This window comes from Malaclemys terrapin, chromosome 6 (assembly GCF_027887155.1).
Source record: "Malaclemys terrapin pileata isolate rMalTer1 chromosome 6, rMalTer1.hap1, whole genome shotgun sequence".
Classification (NCBI taxonomy): domain Eukaryota; kingdom Metazoa; phylum Chordata; order Testudines; family Emydidae; genus Malaclemys; species Malaclemys terrapin.
The window spans coordinates 16,810,636-16,827,859 of NC_071510.1; the positions used below are offsets into that span (position 1 = coordinate 16,810,636).

Genomic DNA, 17,224 nt, shown 5'->3' on the forward strand with positions numbered 1-17,224 from the left:
TTTAGCGACCTGGAGATTGCGATCGACTGGCAGAGGCTCCAGGATCGACCAGTCGATTGCGATTGACAGGTTGGTACCACTGAATTGTATTTAATTCTAGATTTATTTTTGTGGGGCCCCGCCTGAGCCCGAGGCCCTGGGCTGCAGCTAGGGTGACCCGATGTTCCGATTTTATAGGGACCGTCCCAATTTTGGGGTCTTTTTCTTACATAGGTTCCTATTACCCCCCACTCTCTGTCCTGATTTTTCACATTTGCCGTCTGGTCCCCTTAGCGGCAGCCTCTAGAGCCCCTGTGTTAATCTGGCCCTGCCAGCCCTGTGAGAATGAGGGAGGGTGCTGGCGAGCGAGTGATGATGGAGGGAGGGGGATGGAGGGATGGGGGCGTGGCCTCAGAAAAGGGGCGGGGCAAAGGTGTTCAATTTTCTGCAAATAGAAAAAGTTGGCAACCCTAACCACCAGTCTTTAGCCCCCTTCCCACCCCCTCCCTCAGCTCTACGCTCTGCTATGGCCTGCCCACGCAGTGGCTCCAACCGGCCTTTGCGGATTCGGCAGCCCAGGAGCAGGGGAGGTGCCAGGCAACGGGGCCGCTATGCGCATGCGCCTGGGCTCGGGCTCGGGCAGTAGAGGTGGCCTCCCAGCAGCAGGGGGCGGAACACAGTTTATCCCTTCCTGATAGCGCCTGTGATTGACAACACAAGTTACCGGACGCACCGAGTCTCCACTTCCGGCGTCGGTGAAGCGCATAGACTGCCCCTCTCCCTGAGCAATAGGGAGCGTGTGTGGTGACGCCATCAGAGCGCGCCTCTGGCGGTGTGTCCTGTCCTCGAGAAGGTCGCGTTTCCGGCGCTGGGCGAGCGGCGCTCGGGATGGCTGGCTACACCCCCGACGAGAAGCTGCGGCTGCAGCAGCTGCGCGCCCTGCGGCGCCGCTGGCTCAAGGACCAGGAGCTGAGTCCGCGCGAGCCCGTTCTGCCCCCGCAGAAACTCGGGCCAGTGGGCCGCTTCTGGAAGCGCTTCCTGCAGCCGGGCTCCTTCTGGCGGCTGCAGGTCAGCGAGGCCCGGGTCCCCCAACCCTGCTCTGCTGAGGAGTTCCCACTCCGGGGCAGCCTTGATCACAGGGGTCCCCTAGCCCCCAACCCTGCCCTGCTGAGGGGTTCTCCTGTGAATAAATAAGCCCCGAGACTAAAGCCTATCTAGCCAGCCTTATTGGATGCTAACTTCACTTAAAAATAACTAGACAAAAGCAAAGCTGGTATTAAAGGTTGAAGTGGGGCCTTGTATATACTAAAATGTAAGGAAAAATAACATGGAATCTCATTTACTTTTATTTCCAGACTTTCAAGCTGTACAGAGCTGCTGTATATACTGTAGGTTGGCTCCTTATTCCTGCCTGGATTGTTCACTACTATACCAAATACCATATAATGGTAAGTATAGAAACCTGCATGTTGTATTTGGGTGCAGAAGGTATATGCTGGACCCTGCTAATGCCATTTACTTTCCTTCACTGGAAACACTTCCACTTTTTCTCCTTAAAAAAAATCCCATACAACAGAAAACACACCACCTGTGATCTGCCATGAAGTCAAAAGTTAAGGGTGATTGCACCCGAGAATTCTTTTGCTTTATTTTTGTCTGGGTACACTTTAGTGGTGTCGAAAATGTTTCACTTGCAGGATTAGAAAACTATTCAGATCTTCTGGTTTTCCACTTCAATAGACAAGTGTCATTTGTTGACACACTATGTAAAGAAACAAATTTCTGTACTTCTTGAGATGAACATAACTGTTTTCTGTTTCTTGCTGCTTAATAACTATTGATAAGGCTTACATATTTTTTCTTAAAAAAAAAACCTACTTCAGTCCATTCAGTTGCTTGTTTCTTGACACTGTTTTCATCTATAGGCCCACTGAACAAATATATGCACTGGGATTAAGCACTGAATGTTAATCATCTGCCTGCAGTATTGATTCTACAGTTAAAATAAGAAAAAACACCTTTGAATAGGCTTGGATTAAAGAATTTTGGGGCCCTGTATATTTAGGAAATTGCCCCCTCTCCACTTGCAGTAAGTTAGCCAGTAAAGGTCCCCCACCCATATGTATCCCATCCCACACAGACCTCCTGAATGCTCCTCACATCCCGCATAAAGTCCAACCACCATTCCCTATCCTCAACACACATGCCAGTAGCCCTGACATACATCCCGTTCACTGTAGCCCCATAGGCCACAGCCTGCAACATCCCCCACTCAGCTGCAACATTCTGGCTCCCATCAGTTTATAACTTGATATACTCCCTCTGTCAACATACAGTGACAAGTGATTTCACTGAGTACCTGTGCCTCCCTCTAGTCACCAGTGACTCCATTCAGCATCCTTCACTTTAGGCTTCTAGACAGTTCTGTAACATATGTCCTCTTAGTTTTAATGAGCCTATCGAGGTTATTCATTTCCCATTTAACTTTTCTAGAATAGTTACGCTTGATTTTCAGCCTTGGAAAGCTAACATTTTTAGCAACAGAAAACTTGGAAATACTTATGTAAATATTTCAAAGTGACAATTGAGAATGGAAAAATCCATGAAGTTGCATTTAGTTTATTCTGGGGGAAACCAGGTTTTTCCACAACCCACATAGTGAGAGCTACATGTTGCAATGAATGTTTGCAGAGTAGCTCCTTTATGTTTGGACAGTTTTATGTTGCTTCGTCTATATGTTTGGTCAGACAAGGTTAGTTCAAACTGTGCATAAGCCTTGATGATTAAGAGGTTGATTTGTGTTTTGTTTGTAGCTGACTTGTACCCTGGTCTTGCTCACTCCTGCTTCCTTACTATTCACTGACAGAATAAAGCTCACTGCTTTCCTGAAGAAGTAATAACATTATCACTGCGCCACAATTCAGTGAACACTCTTATTAGGCCATTGCCTGTGGATCTTTACCCTGGGAGAGCCTTTTCATTTATAAAGTATTTTGAAAACCTGTCCTGTTCGAGGTGTTTTTATTCTGTATACTTCTAGTTTTAAACTAAGAATAACATGGTGGAGAGAAGCTGGGGCTGCTTAATATTAATTGTATTCAATGCTTTAGCTGTTTGGCAATATGGAAAACAGCTTTTTCTAATCAGCCATCTTTCAAAAAGCTTATCCTGACTAATCTGTTTTTTATTGCAGAAAAGGCCATATGGTGTTGTTGCAACGAAGCACAACATATACCCAGTGAGTTAATTAAAATTAATATTTTCTCGTAACATGTCGGCCTCATGGATAAAGAAAACAAATGGGAAGGGAGAGGTGGGTGTGTGAGGGCAGCAGTGGTACAGGGAATAAAATTAAAATAACTGTATTCAGTACTTTGGGCACTTGGTACAAAAATGTTAAATGCTGACTAAGGAAAACAATGATATAGACCTTTAGAAGCATCAGTATTTTCTTCAGAATGGATAATATTCCCTTGAAAGCTTGTTTCGCCAACAGAAGTTGGTTCAATTAAAAGATATTGCCTCACCCATATTGTGTCTCTCATAAAAAGAATAGTACTTTTATGCACTTGCATATTATATATTTTAGACAATAGTATGACCCATGACAAAATATTCACCATAAGCTTTTTGATTTCATTAGGGTGACAAAATTCAAGAGACAGGAGAAATACTCCCACCATTCGAAGAAGAGCCTACTGGTCATCACTGAAGGTTACAAACTCTAGCTTTGTTCCTATAAAAAGTGTTAAATATTTCCAGATATGTAAAACAATAAAGTTGCTTTCAGGAAACTCTCATGTTATCTTATTTCCTTCTAGGTATAGCAGGAATAGCAAAGACCATTTCCAGACTTTTCTTTAGTGCAAGGCAAGTTAAGGAAGTTACTCACATAGTAACAAAATGTTCATGATTGACTGTATGAAATGGACTCTAGTAGTAGGCTTTCAGTCCAATGTACTAGTAATACAATCTTCTTGTCTTAACAGGCAACAGATTATCTGCATTTTATCCATTTTAGCAACCAATTATGTATCTCTAGTCATGTATTTGTATTTAACCAAACAGGAAGATGCAGCAAAAAAAAACAAATCAGCTCAGCGGGTAATGCACAGGTGCAGTAAAATTTAGAAAGCATTTTGGAAGAGTAACTGTCCCACTCTTAAGTCAGATATTATTGAGAAATAATTTTAATAAGATATTAGTTTACATAGCCTCTGTTTCATTTATTGTGGAAGTCCTACCAGAACTCTGAACACTCAAGCAATATTGTAAAGTTTATAAACTACAAAATCTTACAATTCTTTTTTCAAAATCATCTGTATGAGAGGGTTTGGTAAAACATGATAGCTTTAATTGTATGAATCAACAGCAAAATAAGATGAGTAAACAAAAACAAACTGTGACAAATAGTTATTCGTACTCACATTTCTATAAATACTTGTTCCTTTCAGGAAATAACCCTATTTCAAATATTTGATCCACTTCATTGACTAGCAGTATTCCAAAATTCCTCAGCCACCCTCGACCTGACTATTCCTGAAGGTCAGCATACCATATCACTAGAAGATAGTGAGTTATGTCACTGTAACATCTGTGACTAGCACTTTACTAGGCATAGCCAAGATGCCAGACACATCTGCAGACCTCTAAACACAACTCGGTTGAGGCTGCTGCAGTTACACTTACTTACTCCATCAATGAAAAACTTTAGCATAATCAATTTTAATAGGAAAGAGTTGCTATGGATAAGCTGTTGCTGAATAAGACTATTTGAGGGCCAAATATTATTAAGGTGAACTGAAGGAAAATGTTGAATCACCTTTAAATAATGTTACTTCTGCCATATCATCACTGGACTTAAACACGTGTACCATATTTTAAACATTACAAAATCTTTAGCAAAGACATTAAGTCTGTAAAAGAGAAGACATTCTGCAAACCAACTGAACATACACTTGGTGTACATTTCTTCCTTGGCTGCTACTTAGTCTGGTGCTCATTTTCTATATTTATTTATTAAGAAAACTCAGTGTCACACAACATGCATTGCCTGTATTTCTGTTGATCCTTTTAATTGTGCAGGAAGCTTGATTTTTTTTTTTTTTTCTTGAAGCCTTCTGCCACTGTTAAACTTAAATTATGTGGTCAGGTCATAACTTCTCACACCATTAGTTGGAAATAATCTTTTCTGTCCTCAAATTTGGTTTTAAATATGTTCAGGTGTGAAAATCCAGGTGCCGTCCATCTGTAATGTTTCCTTTAAAAATTCAGCATTTGATCAGGGTAGTCCTTCTCAAGTTGCCACCGAGCTGCTATTCTTGTTGCATAAATAACGTATCCCCATGAAAGTAATACAATGGTGAGAAGAATCTGTTAGAAGAAAATATATAATGTTTGGAAAGGTAGGTATTTTGCATTACCAATATACAGTTCAGAGTAGGACCCATGTTAGTCTGTATCCGCAAGAGGTATATTACCAATATAATATACCTCTATTGAATATTGGTCTCCTATTTAAACTATTTGCAAATGGTCATCATTTACCAGCCCTTGCCTAAAAGTTTAGGCGTCCAACCCAGAGACTAATGAAATACTGATTATAGAGGGTAATAGTGGGGACAGGAGTGGTATAGTACCTGCCCGCGTTAGCATGGTATTTTCTGGCTCTGAGCCAGGGCATTCAGTGCTTCAAAGGAAGGCAGGATCTCTGGCTCCCTAGGCCCTGGAACCGAAGACCTGATGGAAGTAGGGGAAATGTACGGTGTGGAGGGTAATTGCGCCCCTGGGTTGTCCCGTAGGAGGCGGGTCCCCAAGGGCAGGTGGAAGGAAAGACCCATCCGTGCGGTACCTGCTGCCCACGCAGGGCTGCGGCTCGTTTCCCCAGCCAGCGGCTAGGGACCCGAGAGCGGAGGCTTTGCTGCACTCCCCCAACAGACCGGGCCGGGGGGCGGCGCGGGCACCTACCAGCGAGTAAAGCCAGTCCCGGGCGCGGCGGCTCAGCGGCGCCATGGTGCGGGCTGGGCGCGGCGGCGCGTGCGTGGGGCATGGCTAGGGGAGATCACCATGGACACAAAGCTAGACGGGCACGCGCTCCGAGCCACCCTCTTTGGTTGGGCCTGGAAGCGCCTACCCTGCGCAAAGCGAGTAGTGAAGTATCTCCGGGCGAGGCCGCCCGGACTCAAGATGGCGTCCAGGAGCGGTCACGTGGCCGGCGTTCCGCCCGCTTGGAGGCTGCGTAGGGGGCGTCGCGGTAAGTCGTGGAGTTCCGAACAAGTCGTTTCCGGTCCCAGCAGCCCTTGCGGCGTGTCTGTCTTGCCCGGGGCCCGGCCGTCTCGTTGTGCAGCGGGCGGGTGGTCAATGGGGGACCCACTGAATTACCTCACAGAGCGGGGGCGCCGCCGTCGCCTTCGTCACGGGGGAGAAGAGCCGCGCGCGGGCCCCGGTCCGGGCCCCGCCCGCTGCCGCCGCCAGAGACTCAAAGCGGCGGACCCGGGGCAGCCCCGGGGGGAGGGCGAGCCGCCCGCATCGGACAGCGCCGCCGCTGTGAGTGAGCTGAGCGGGCCGGGCGGGCGGGAGGCCGGACTCGGGAGCGGCCGCGCCCTTGGCGGGGGAGGTCTCCGTTTCTGCTGCTCAGGCAGGGGGGAAATGGCGGGGTTGGGCCTGAGAACGGCGGGTCCGTGGGGGGGACGCTCCTGGGGCGATCAGGTCTGTGAGGCGGCAGGCTGCCTGGGCAGAGGCGGCTTCGTGCTCAGCCCTGTCAGGAACCTATTTGTTAGGCTGGTTCAGGAAATGCTCCAATCCCCCCCCCCCCACACACACACACCCGCTCATCAGGGTCAGATCTTGTACCTTCCTGCGAGGTACAGGTAGAAAGCCGGTATCTGAGGGCCGGGTGTCTTGTGATTCAACAGGTGAGTTGTCAGTAGCCCCTCCCCATCCTCTAAACTCTTGCAGGGACAGGAGTTCGGGTCAGCAGGAGCTGGGGAGACTGAGCAAAGAGTACTCTGGCAACCCAGCCCCGCACCCCTGGTCCGGCTGGATTCTACCTGACTTGTGGTAGATCTGGGTGTGGAGATAGAGTGAACTTACAAAAAGAAGAACAGGAGTACTTGTGGCACCTTAGAGACTAACAAATTTACAGGCACTCTGCAGCCTCCTGCCCTTCAGTGTCTTTCTTAATGTTAGGCTGAGCCGCTATGACAGACTAGTTGAACTGTCTCTACGGGCTATATGGATAGTTTGACAGCAATGTACAGTGTTTGTTAGTTACCAGCTGTCTTCAAGTAGGCTTCCCATAGGGAGTAATAGAGTTCCCATCACTTGGACATACCTTCTGTTTTCAAAACTGGTCAAATAACCGTTCTAAATAGAAACACAGAGCCCAACTGTACATGACCACAAAAGACCACAGTGAGACTTATCAAGTCAGTTGTCCAAGATTTCATATTTCTCATTCACTTAAAGCCTGAAAATTTAGCAGGCCACACTCCAGTCCTTAATATAACAATGATAGACAAATTAGAAATACTTCGAATTTGAAATTCTCACACTGGGAGAGATACTTCAGTGTTCAGAAATGAAGTTGATGCACACAGCTTTGTATACACTTTGATTCTTCGCTTGTCTTGTTAAAAAAAAAAGTATCAGTTCTTAATGTTTTTATAGTACATCTGTTCACATGTTTGCAACAGTTCAACTGTATACAGATTGTTACACATAACATGTTAAAGTTATGCTTATGGTCAGAAAACCAACTGTTACAGTGGTATCTTCATACTTAACAGTTCTGCTGCCTTGGTCCTTTAATCATATTTGCTGAATTAGTGACAAATAGACTACAATTTATTTCTCTGAGCATTGCTGAGTCTGTACAGCTGTGGGTAAATAATTTGGATTATATGTTGGCTCATGTATCAATTCAGTTATCTGAGTTCTTGTCTAGTTATATTATAGGTGTAGCTGGTAGAACCATCTATAATTATGGGTGCCTGACACTTCATCCCCCCCCTTCCCCTGCTTTCACATTGCCAAATGTCAATTAATTGGGCTGAAATCATTTCAGTAAAAAATGGTGCAGCTTGTTTCTGAGAACAAGATTAGGGGAGACTTATTTTGCCCGCATTAATAAAAATCTTTCTATTTTGTTGAGAAGCTGTAGTGCCTCCATGCTTTGAAATTTGGCAAGGGGATTGCCCTGGTGTTATGGGTGAACCTGTTGCTGTTTCTGAGGGGAGAAGGGGAAGGCTCAAATATGGACAAGTTATGAGCCTTTAAAAATTCTCTGTTCACACATGCTCAGTAGAGACTTGTGAGTTTGAGAACTAAATACTGAAACTGAAGATTGTTTGGAGTGCGCGTGCTGCAGTCAGGACCCCGTGGGCTGAGTAGGACTTCACTTGCAATTGCTGCTGCTGGCTGTTGCAGCACCAGGGACTGAGAACAGGGAGACTTTAACTCCTGTGCTGTCAATACTGCCCCTGCCTGTGTCTAGGAATTTGGAGGAAGAGCAGCCTGACTCAGATGTGGTGGGTTTGAAGAACCAGACCTGAGTGGGCAGAGAGAAGTAGGGTTGCCAACCCCCTCCCGGTTTGGCCAGGACTCTCCTGGAATCGGGCTCGATCTCCCGGAGGCTACTGAAGCCAATCCAGGAGATTTTAGAATGCTAAAAGTCCAGCAGTGCAGTGGGGCTAAGGCAGGCTCCCTACCTGCCCTGGCTCCATGCCACTCCTGGAAGCGGCTGGCATGTTGTGGTTCCTAGGCGAAGGTGTGGCCAGGGGGTCTCAGTGTGCTGCCCCCACCCCGAGCGCTGACTCTGCAGCTTCCATTGGCTGGGAACGGGGAGCCATGGCCACTAGGAGCTGCAGGGGCAGTTCCTTCAGGCAGGGGCAGTATGCAGAGCCACCTGGCCGCCTTGGAGCCGCTGCTGGACATGCTACTGCTTCCAGGAGCCACCCGAGGTAAGCGCCGCCTGCCTGGAGCCCTCACCCCTTCCACACCCCAAACGCCTGCCCCATGCTCAGCCCAGAGCCCACTCCCACACGCCAAACCCCCTGGCCCTTTGTTCCAGTCCATAGTCCGCACCCCAATCTCCTACCTCATCCTGGTGAAAGTGAGTGAGGGTGGGGGGGAAAGAGCGCTACGGAGAGAGGGGGACTGGAGTGAGGCCTTGGAGAAGGGGTGGGATGGGTGTGGCCTTGGGGAATGGGCAAGGGATGGGGCAAAGGTGTTTGGGTTTGTGTGATTAGACAGTTGGCAACCCTAGGGAGAAGGTATAGGTTGGGTTAAGGAGCCTGGGGGTGTGGTGAGTGGGGGGCTGGCACTGTTTGGGCAAGCAGACTGGGGAAGGGTGGCCACTGAGGTGGGGTAAGGGGTGGGTGCAGTGGGTCGGATGGGAACTTTCTGGGCAAACAGCCAGAGAGTAGACTGAACCAGACTAGGTAAGGAAATTGGAACAAGGAGCTGGTGTGAGAGAGGGCAATTTAGACTAAGATTAAATGAGGATCCAGAAGTTGGTTGGAGGGGATGGGGAATTTGGACTGGTAATTAAAGACTATATCAAAATGCATATGCACAAAGGGGCTGAATTAATTCCGGCATTTCCTAACTTTTGAGTGCTTCACTTTGCAACCTTATTTTAATATAGTTTTTGTGTGAGTAGTATTAGCTACATCAATAATACACCTTTGTTAGATCATGATTACTGGTGGTAGTATAGAGACCAAAAATAATAGTAGAATTAATAGGATGATCAGCTTGATCAGACACTAGAGAATTAACCACCTTTGAAAAAATACAAAAAATACACTTTTGTTTGAAGTCTAACAACTATGATAAACATCTTGATTTTTTGTGTGGAAATAGCCAACTGATGATACCCTCCCTAGTATAGAAAAGATCAATCACTATAATTATTTATCCTTTGCACTAAAATGTTATAATAATTTGAAAAATAAAAGCCTGCACCCAAAACAGGAAGCTTGGGAGGGTGGCAGCGTCTCAGAATTCCTAGAGCTTACGTATGAAATTGTCTGCTTGGCTGGTGATGTCAGAATGTTAGCAAAGGTTGTTCTAGGAAGCCTGCAACCCTTAAACTGGTCTTAAAAAAAAAAAAACCCTCAAACACACCAACACAGGGCTTTTTTAAAGGCAAAAGCTCTTATGTTCTTTGTTACTTTAAACAAATTTGCTATGTGTACATGCAATAGTTGGTAAGTCACAACCTATTTACTGTACCTAAGTAAAAGTAATTGCCCAAAATAAATATACGTTGATGTCAATAGAAGTCATTATCGGCTGTAATGTGTCATGATGTAAAAATCAAGTGCAAAAGTGTTGCTGAAACAGTGATCTCCTCTGACTATCCGTAGAAGAATTTGAGGCATCTTAAAATCATTTGTGGCAAATCACAAACGTAAATACTTCTCCATTCTTTCCCACCACTTGTCCCACTCATTCAGATGCACCTTGGCCTGTGAACAATTGGCCAGCAATGTAGTGCTTGAGCAAAGCAATACTGGCTGTGAGTAAAATTGACTAGGGGATAATTCAATCCCAGTCAATTTCCCATAGCAGCATTATGCAAAGTAAAGTTGACTAATCGGTCAGATTTTGTCTGCATCAATCTCAGAAGTTGCTTTATACATGGAAGGACTGCAGAGGGAAACTGGCTGCTGACCTTGCAGAGGCTCCTGGAAAAGGATAAGGAAAATAAAAAATAGTTGACGCTTACAAGGTGGGAAGAACAAACACTAAAATGAAGACAGGAGACGTTGAAAGTCAGAAAGAATGGGAGTAACTCTTAACATTAGTATTTACATTTTTTCCAGTTATTGGGAATTGTGGCTCATCAAAGCTTAGAGATGAATAACCAAATGTATATTTTGGTAATTCACTGAACAGACTATAGGATAGTAAACCAGCTTGCTCTTGTGTATTGATCTAAAATGTTTTGGGGCACAGATGGGGAGCTACACTTAAAAATAAAGACTTCTGGGCAATTCTCTGCCTAATAGGCCAGATTCTCAGATGGTGTAAATCAGGGTGGTTCCACTTCAATGAAGAATCCCTGATGTACATAACATGAGCATCTGGTCCCATGTATCTTTCGGTTATTCCTTTGCTCTGTTTGCATTAGGATGTTATTTAATCACTAATATTTCCTAAATTTTGGGGGGGGAGAGACTGCAGGGGGAGTTTAATAACTTAAACAGTTACATGTCAATTTTTTCTGGTCTAATGGGTTAGCAGTGTTTGCTGCTGTTCATTCTTTATTTTCGACTCTCAGAAAAAACTGTTACAAGCTTAGTTGTTTGTTGGTTCACCTTCGTATCACTTTTTTTGATCAGGAAAAGTTTAGCAAAGCTTTTATTGATGTTTGCCTCATTTTTCTTTTGTAGAACATAACATCAACAACTGAGGAGTTTACGGTGGATAGCAGCTTTTCACCTAAAGCTGGCACAAGCAAGCTGCATCAGACAATGCCAACAGATACATCTCCAGACTCAAAATGTCCAATCTGCTTGGACAGATTTGACAATGTGGCCTACTTAGATCGTTGCTTGCATAGGTTCTGCTTTCGTTGTGTACAGGAATGGTCAAAAAACAAAGCTGAATGTCCACTCTGCAAGCAGCCTTTCCATTCGATCTTCCATACAGTGAGAGCTGAAGATGATTTCAAGGAGTACGTACTCAGGCCTTTGCAGAATGGCTCTTTTGCTAGCCCCGATGGGCGGAGATTTCGTTACCGTACTACATTAACAAGGGAACGTCATACGTCAGCTTATCCTCGAAGGAGTTCCTCTTCTCGAAGAACACTGTCACCTCCAGATAATGGGATATTATTTGAAGGATTATCCGGTCAACCAGTAGGGCAAAGAGATGGAGGAATTCATCAAATGATTAGACGACTTGCATCAAGGAGACAAGCTAGTGCAGAGGGTAGATCACTGCGGCAAATTCAAGAACAAGATATAATTAATTTCCGAAGAGCTCTGTATCGTTCTGGTGTGCGTGTTAGAAATATTCAAGATGGTGGTCGTTATAGAGACATTTCAGCTGAGTTTTTCCGCCGGAACCCCGCTTGTCTTCACAGACTAGTTCCATGGCTGAAGCGTGAGCTGACAGTCCTGTTTGGTGCCCATGGGTCTCTAGTCAATATTGTACAGCATATCATCATGAGTAATGTGACTAGATATGATTTGGAGAGTCAGGCCTTTTCTGATGACTTAAAGCCTTTTTTGCTCCATCGTACTAACCACTTTTTACATGAATTCATCAGCTTTGCCCGATGTCCTTTTAACATAGAGGCATACGACCAGCATGCCAATTATGATTGTCCTGCTCCTTCATATGAAGAAGGAAGCCAGTCGGAATCATCAGTTATTACAATATCTCCAGATGAGACAGATTCGCAAGAACCAGATCATAATGCATCCACAACTAGTGTTGATCGGGCACCTTGGGATGATGAAACTCCAGGGCCGTCGTATTCCAGCTCAGAGCAGGTTCATGTTGCCGTGGCTTCTCCTTTGGATACTTCGGAAACTTCTGATGAAGAACCTAGTAGAAATGGAACTGAACTGCAAGGGCAGTTAAAAGATAATGCAGCCCCAGATGGTGACACTGATTCTTCTTCCGACAACTGCGTCATTGTTGGGTATGTTAAGCCATTAGCTGAAAGAACACCAGAACTCGTTGAGCTGTCCTCGGACTCCGAGGAGTCGGTTGATGATGGGAAAAGTGAGGATGTGAAGAAACCACAGTCCATCCAGTTTCACGTTTTTAGTGTCAGCGATGCTAGTGGGTGCTCATCGCCATGCTCTCCTATAACTAAGGATGGTAAATATAGCCGTAAAAGCAGCACCTCACCCTCGCATAAGAAGATGAAGTCAAAAAAGAATGAGAAAGATACAACTAAAATAAAAGATTTGTCTATAAAGGACTCATTACAAAGTTCCTCTACAAGAAGGGATAGGGTGTGCTCTCCGTGCAGCCACAGATTATCCAGGAGGAGGAGATCAAGGAGTTCAGAATCCTATTCACAACACTCTCGCAACAGAGACAGCCATGGCCAGAGAGCCAGGAGGAAACATCATAGCAAAGAAAGGTTAAAAAGTAGACTATCAAGAAGCAGAGATAGTAGCAGACATAGGAGCAAAAGAGACAAAAGGCGGTCAAGACCTCGAGACGTAAGTTTATCTAGAAAAAGCCAGACAGTGTCTCTAAGTAGTGAGAGCACTATATCTAGAGATGTAAGCAGGTCAAGATCCCGGAGTAATGATCATAGTAGAAGAAGATCAAGGAGCAGAGACAGTGATCATTATTATGTAAGAGATAATTACCAAAGTAGATACCAGTGGGAATACACTTTTTACAGTAGAAACATGGACAGAGATGGTTATGAATCCTCATACAGGAGGAGAACTCAGGCCAGAGCTCATTATTCAAGGCAGTCAGCTAGTCCAGAGTTTAGAATACAGTCCTTTTCTGAAAGGACAAATACTCGAAATCAGAGAGGTCACAATGAAAGCCGATATTACTATTATGAAAGACGCAGATCAAGGAGTCGATCCAGTAATAGATCTCGGACTGCTTCTGATAGAATGCGATGTGAAAAGCCTGGTGGAAAAAGGAAATACAAAACTCGCCACTTGGAGAATGCACACAAGGAGAATGCAACAAGCCCTTGTGAAGGGAAAGGAAGTGACCTGCAGAAGTCTTTGTCAAAATACAGTGGTTGCTACAAAAATCAGGACAGCCTTTTAGACAACCAAGCAAGCATTGGGACTAGACATAAAAAGAGGAAAAAAAAGACAAGAAGTCCAAGTGTAGAGATTATTTATGAAGGAAAAGCTAGTGACGTGACCAGACACCACAAAAAGAAAAAGAAAAAGCACAAGAAGAAACACAGGAGACATCACACAGGTAACTCATCACATTCTTCTCCAGTTGTGATTACAATTGACAGTGATAGCGATAAGGAGACTGGAATACAAGAAAATACTGAGTGTGACAGTAGTATCTCTTGGACAACCACAACCCAGTTAAATGAAAGAGAAAATGAGTCTCCATCCCCTGTCCTGGGAACAAGTGATTGTAAGGATGAGTACACAGTAGATGGTGAAAGTGGACTGTTGGACAAGGATTCCAGTATTACTACCACTAGGGGAGACTTAGGTGATGACCCTGGAAAGGTAGATCGCCAATTTCAGGAGACATCAAATGACCAGGCTCTTGCAGCGGCAGATGATAGTAGTGCATCTGACATGGGAACTCTACCGAGCAATGTTGAAACTATACAAACTGAATCAACCAGTCGGTTGCCTTCTTCCAGAGCATCATTTGTAGAGAGATCAGAGAGACCACCGTTGATATTAAGACTGCCAAAGAGACTTATTGACCGATCCTATTGGCTTGACTCTCCAGAAAAAAAGATGTAATAAGTTTTACACTGAACTGTTTTAAAATGATGAAATCCTGAAAAGAAAACACCTGGTGTGGTTTGTGTGTGTAAGACTGTTTTAAAAAAAAGTGTCTGAGAAATGTGTAAAATCCCTGAATTATGCACTTTTAAGTCCAAGAAAAGAGAACATTGCTAGTAGTTTAACTTAAACTTTTTTTTCATAAATGTATAAACCTTTAGAAGTTGTAATTTCATAGAACCATACTGTATTCGCATTCTGTAAAATATATCCATGGAATCTTTCTAAGTTGTGTTTTTTTTAAAACACCTGAAGTCAGAAAATCTGTTTTCTGATGGTTGCTCTTTTTATTTTATAAAAGAAAAATTGTATAATTCACAAAATAAATTATGTTTAATTCTGCCATCATTTTAATATGCATGGTTTAGCTTGACCTCTGCCAAAAAGGTGTCAATGCCTTCTGTACAAACGTTGAACCAGGCTGCCATTGAAGTAAACATGAATTCTTTGAGAGTCCCAATAAAGCAATAAGACATTTTTAAATCAGATTTTGAACCCAATGTAATATGTGTTTTGCAGGCATATCATTTGTCTTTAACTTAAAACTGCACATGGAAAACCATTAGGAAGAAGTCTGGATCTGAGCTGTTGATGTAAAATGACAAGTTTAGCAGACCACATGCATGTGCATCACCATATCTTTTTCCACATACTGTCTTCAATCTTGTAGGATATGCACTGCAAAGAAAAACACCCAGCACAGAGTCTAAGCCCTGGTCTACACTGTGGTGGGGGGGGGGGGGGGGGGGAAGAAATCAATCCAAGTTACGCGACTTGAGCTACGTGAATAACATAGCTGAAGTCAACGTACTTAGAGCAACTTACGTGGTGTCTTCACCGCGGTGAGTCGACTGCTGCTGCTCCCCGTCGACTCTGCCTGTGCCTCTCGCAGCGCTGGAGTACAGGAGTCGATGGGAAAGCCCTCGGGGGTCAATTTATCGTGTCTAGACTAGACACGATACATTGATCCCTGCTGGATCGATCGCTGCTCGCCGATCCGGCAGGTCGTGTAGACATACCCTCAGCTGACTTGGGCTCAGGCTGTGGGGCTAAAAATAGCAGTGTAGGCATTGGGGCTCAGGCTGGAGCCTGGGCTCTGAGACCTTCCCTCCTCACCAGGTTTCAGCCCTCGGACTCCATCCCAAGCCTGTATACCTGCGCTGCAGTTTTTAGCCCTGCAGCCTGGGCCCTGCGAGACCAAGTCAATTGACCTGGCCTCTGAGACCTGGTGCCCGCAGATCTTTTTTTTGCGGTGTAGGCACATACCCTAAGTGTGTAAGAGCAGATCCAATAATGTCTTTCTAGTTTTGTTTGTTTTTTTTCTCCTGCTTCCTCTGTACCTAAACTGCAGAATGCTAGAGGGCTATTATTTAACCGTATCATCATCTTGATGATCAAAAGACAGTCTGGGTATATAATTGAAGACAGCTGCTTGACTTCAGGCTTAGACAGATTTTATTTTTCTGTAGACCCTGCCATTGTTTAAATGGATTTCTGACATTACCGAAGTGTAACAAGAAATAGAAGCCACACTGTAGGCAGTTTAATGACTTATAACAGGGGTTCTCAAACGTTTTGTATTGACAATCCCTTTCAAACGGCAAACCTCTGAGTGTGATCCCCTCCCCCTTATCAATTAAAAACATTTTTGTATTTCACACTTTTAAATGCTAAATTTATAACTCTTGTTTAAGACGAATTTACCTTTCTCGCTGCTTTTAAATGAAGACTAAAACACATTTTTAGCAAATTATTGTTATAACCAGAAAAGTTATTTTTTTAAATAGTTACTGTTTAATACTGGGAGGGGGGCACGAAAAAACTTTGTCAGTATCACTTTTCACAGCAGACTGAGGGCATGTTTATACTACAAAACAAAATTGACTTAAGTTATGTTGACGTGCAGCCACTGCAGTAACTAAATCAGTTTTGTATGACCACACTAGCTGCTTCTGTCAGTGATGCGCGTCCTCACCAGGACTGCTTGCACTGGCTGTCAGTGTCGAGCACTGATACTCAGAGCCCTGCTGGCTGGGACTGACAGCCTGCAGCCCTGCCATGCACCCGGCTTGCATCCCCCTCATAATAATCTCGTGACCCTGTTTGAGACCCCCAGACTTAGAAATATATATGTATTTCAAATAGCAGGGATCTTTCCCTTTTTCACTGATAAATGTTGAAAGCCTAAAGCCCAGTAGCTGTCACTGTGTCTGTGGAAGAACAATTGTTTTATTTTTAAAAGTCCATTATTCTGCTTTCACAAAAGAAAAAAACTGCTACATTAAGCTGTAGCCTGCAAAAAAACAGAAAGGGAAGTAGACTTGTAAATTTAGCTCTCTCCCAGCTGATGAGTTTCTAAATTCTGTTATCCAGAAATTGCCTTTCAGTGTCTGAAACAATCTGTGTATGAAAGTTCTCCGTAAATTCCTGTAGGTCAGACTTTTGGTGTGTGTTTCATGAAAACTGAACCAATTCCATTGTAGTGAAATTGCTTCATTCATGAGTTTTTTAGTTTTTAACCTGTTTTTCCCGATTATTGTATTTCTCCCTTGTTGGTTTGTGAAACACCCACATAAATGTGAGGGATTGACTGACAGTATGCAAAGTGTCAGCAAATACACAAAGTAAACAGCTTTTTCTTTTAGTTATAGTAATTTACGTGCTGCTTGTAACAAGAGGTACAAACATTTCAGATGTAAATGTGACTAACACTTAAAGTCAAACTATAATGCAGTCTTATTATAAATTCATATTCTGATTAC

The 17,224-nt window shown here is 44.1% G+C and overlaps 3 protein-coding genes across 3 annotated transcripts; 2 read left to right on the forward strand and 1 right to left on the reverse strand.

Moving 5' to 3' along the window:
- Positions 1 to 792: 792 nt before the first annotated feature.
- NDUFB6 (NADH:ubiquinone oxidoreductase subunit B6) lies at positions 793 to 3,773 on the forward strand. Its single transcript, XM_054031942.1, has 4 exons — positions 793 to 1,047; positions 1,335 to 1,427; positions 3,173 to 3,217; positions 3,623 to 3,773. Exons 1-4 carry the CDS (start codon positions 868 to 870, stop codon positions 3,689 to 3,691), a joined length of 387 nt encoding a protein of 128 aa, XP_053887917.1. The 5' UTR covers positions 793 to 867; the 3' UTR covers positions 3,692 to 3,773.
- Positions 3,774 to 4,151: 378 nt separating this feature from the next.
- On the reverse strand, positions 4,152 to 6,085 carry SMIM27 (small integral membrane protein 27). Its single transcript, XM_054031943.1, has 2 exons — positions 5,947 to 6,085; positions 4,152 to 5,352 (listed from the first exon to the last, which is right to left on the reverse strand). The coding sequence occupies exons 1-2, from the start codon at positions 5,989 to 5,991 to the stop codon at positions 5,242 to 5,244; spliced, it is 156 nt and encodes a 51-aa protein (XP_053887918.1). The 5' UTR covers positions 5,992 to 6,085; the 3' UTR covers positions 4,152 to 5,241.
- A 254-nt stretch (positions 6,086 to 6,339) lies between these two features.
- On the forward strand, positions 6,340 to 14,950 carry TOPORS (TOP1 binding arginine/serine rich protein, E3 ubiquitin ligase). Its single transcript, XM_054031940.1, has 2 exons — positions 6,340 to 6,525; positions 11,379 to 14,950. Exons 1-2 carry the CDS (start codon positions 6,340 to 6,342, stop codon positions 14,418 to 14,420), a joined length of 3,228 nt encoding a protein of 1,075 aa, XP_053887915.1. The 3' UTR covers positions 14,421 to 14,950.
- The last annotated feature ends 2,274 nt before the right edge of the window (positions 14,951 to 17,224 follow it).

Bases quoted from the DNA above. Each gene is read 5' to 3' on its own strand.
- SMIM27 (XM_054031943.1), bottom strand. From the start codon at position 5,991: ATGGCGCCGCTGAGCCGCCGCGCCCGGGACTGGCTTTACTCGCTG. The intron at 5,353-5,946 runs GTAGGTGCCCGC...TTCTTCTAACAG, and splicing joins GGGACTGGCTTTACTCGCTG to ATTCTTCTCACCATTGTATT.
- TOPORS (XM_054031940.1), top strand. From the start codon at position 6,340: ATGGGGGACCCACTGAATTACCTCACAGAGCGGGGGCGCCGCCGTCGC. The intron at 6,526-11,378 runs GTGAGTGAGCTG...TTTCTTTTGTAG, and splicing joins CATCGGACAGCGCCGCCGCT to AACATAACATCAACAACTGA.
- NDUFB6 (XM_054031942.1), top strand. From the start codon at position 868: ATGGCTGGCTACACCCCCGACGAGAAGCTGCGGCTGCAGCAGCTGCGC. The intron at 1,048-1,334 runs GTCAGCGAGGCC...TTTTATTTCCAG, and splicing joins GCTCCTTCTGGCGGCTGCAG to ACTTTCAAGCTGTACAGAGC. The intron at 1,428-3,172 runs GTAAGTATAGAA...TTTTTATTGCAG, and splicing joins ATACCAAATACCATATAATG to AAAAGGCCATATGGTGTTGT.